Raw genomic sequence first — 2271 nt, 5'->3', positions numbered from 1 at the left:
TCCTATTCAATACACTCTAAGTGTACTAGTGTAATTATATAGTTAAGATAAACTAATACCTAATTATACTACGACCTTCCAATGGTTTGTTCCTTTCCATTATGGTCGTGAGCTACTGTTTATAATTTATAAGGTACTGATAACATGATCCTCTGTGTGTGACACCACACACCATGTTATCTACAATATAAATTAATTGAACAACTACATTTATCATAAATGTAGACATTTGACCAATGTGATTCTTATTTCTAGATAAATGTTTATACCAAAAGCTAGGCTTTTAGTATACACTCTAACACGACCTACTCCCCCAACACCACTACCCTCGGTTAGTCCTCCCCGAACCACTTATATCCCCGGTCGGGGCCTTGGTGAAAGATTAATGGGCCTTGGTGGGGGCACAGGCAACGTTCCCTTCGCCAGCCCTGCCTCTCGAGAGGCTTACCAAGCAGCTCGCCAGGCCCATGCTGCAAATGACCGTCTGAGCCAGAATGTCTCAAGTCCTTCTAGACGCAGTGCTCGGTCGCCCTCCGATGATTCTGACTCTGATAATCAACCGCTATCTCAGAGGCGTCGGCGTCGAAACCCTCGCCCGGTGTTTAACTCGGGCCCATCATCTATCCCTTCTCCTCCTCCAACTGTAGCTGCCTCTCCTCCATCTCCCCATGTGACTCCTCCTCCAATCCCGGGCCCTGTAACTGATCCCCCTAATTCATCCAATACTCAGGCCGAGCCCCCATTGGCTCATCCTTCCACCTCACAGCACGCTCATGACAATGAAGCTGGTCCCTCAGAACGACCGTCCACTATCCCGCCTGCAGTACCTCATCAGGGGGCTAGCTCCTTCTGGTGCAACCGCCGAGCCTTCAGCTCCTCCAGGCTCAGCCGCGGGTCCTTCAGGACCCCGGCCCCTCTGCTTATTTATCAGAGTTATTGCACTACCCTTCCTTCTGAGGAGCAGTTATGGTCTTAGACAGATGTTCCCACCAGCTCCCTAAAGATAAAAGGTAGTCTGACCACTCTATGGGAAGAAAGCCTGCGGTATATGGATTCCTTGCCTCCCCCGGCCCAGATGGACCAATTTGCAGAGTTATATATCAAGGAAACCTTTAAAAATTTTCCAACTGTTGCTTTTCCCGCTCTTATCAGATACTTCTTGTATGTCCCAGGCCTGTGCAGAATCTCTGATAGTGAATCATTCCTTCCATGCTACTCATTATCATAATAAGATGTTGTGAGACCATGTTGCTGAACTGGAATTGCAACTGAATGATCCTACCCAGGCCAGCCATGCTTTGCGAGCGGAAATAAAAGATTTGACCAGCAGGAAGAATAATCTAGAAGTGTCCTTAGCCCTAACCAACCACGAACTTGAAGAGCTCCAGGAAAAGCAAAGTCAAGCTGATAATGTACACCAACAGAGTATGAATCAGCAGGCTTTAGAGCATCAAAGAGCTATGGACCAGTTGGTTCAAAAACTGCGTGCGGCCGAAACTCTGGTGCAAGATCAGGACCAAAAGTTAAAATCGCAGGAGGCCCTTTTGAAATCTCAAGAGACCCAACTGACTTCCCAAGCAACAGAATTGGCCACTGCCAGAAGTGAACTGGCTCAGGCTAGGGCCACCACAGAGGGTGTGTCAACAGCTCTGGCGATCTACAGAGAAGGGGAGAACGATCGTTTTTCCAGAATTTTGTGCACAGGATCATTCCAAAATTCTAGAGAACGATCTACAAATAGCAGCTCGTGATGAGATCCCTGAAGAACTCTCCCTCCCCCAATCCATGGGAAAAGGCGCTCATCAGAATCTCTGAAGTGGTAGTGGGGACATCTTGAGCCACTTGGTTAAAGCGATTGATATAACTTCTCAGGGGCTCAGTCAGTCCCTGCTTCAGAGCGAAGAGGCAATGATCCGTTTTCTGATACTTCTTACTGCTAGCAAATCAGCGCAGCAAAGCCGTTTTGAAGTCCAAAAAATAGGTGATGGACCCTTGAGGTAACTCATCGAACCATTTTAAGGCTGAACCAGATAAAGTATTCAGGAAAACTCTGCATTTAACAGCATCGCTATATTGGTGCAGCAGGGTTGCTTTTTTGAATTTGCGCAAGTGCTCTTCCGGATCCTTGCTCCCGTCATATTCTCCGATCGACGGGGCCCTATAACCTTTGGGCAGTCTTTCATTTAGAATCCTGACCGAGAAAGGTATTTTCTCGTCCGAATCTTAGGGGAACACCTCAGGTATGACAAGGGTCTTTCCCTTCTTCGAATC

General features: G+C 47.4%; 1 protein-coding gene across 1 annotated transcript; it reads left to right on the top strand.

Moving 5' to 3' along the window:
• The first annotated feature begins 385 nt into the window (after window positions 1-385).
• Window positions 386-1751, top strand: LOC121991130 (probable serine/threonine-protein kinase samkC). The gene is made up of 2 exons (XM_042545153.1): window positions 386-823; window positions 1287-1751. Exons 1-2 carry the CDS (start codon window positions 386-388, stop codon window positions 1749-1751), a joined length of 903 nt encoding a protein of 300 aa, XP_042401087.1.
• The last annotated feature ends 520 nt before the right edge of the window (window positions 1752-2271 follow it).

This window comes from Zingiber officinale, chromosome 6B, assembly GCF_018446385.1.
Source record: "Zingiber officinale cultivar Zhangliang chromosome 6B, Zo_v1.1, whole genome shotgun sequence".
Taxonomy (NCBI): Eukaryota; Viridiplantae; Streptophyta; class Magnoliopsida; order Zingiberales; family Zingiberaceae; genus Zingiber; species Zingiber officinale.
The sequence above is the reverse complement of the archived record's forward strand: the minus strand, read 5'-3'. Positions and strand labels throughout refer to the sequence as shown.

Bases quoted from the DNA above. Each gene is read 5' to 3' on its own strand.
- LOC121991130 (XM_042545153.1), top strand. From the start codon at position 386: ATGGGCCTTGGTGGGGGCACAGGCAACGTTCCCTTCGCCAGCCCTGCC. The intron at 824-1,286 runs GTACCTCATCAG...GATCCTACCCAG, and splicing joins CGTCCACTATCCCGCCTGCA to GCCAGCCATGCTTTGCGAGC.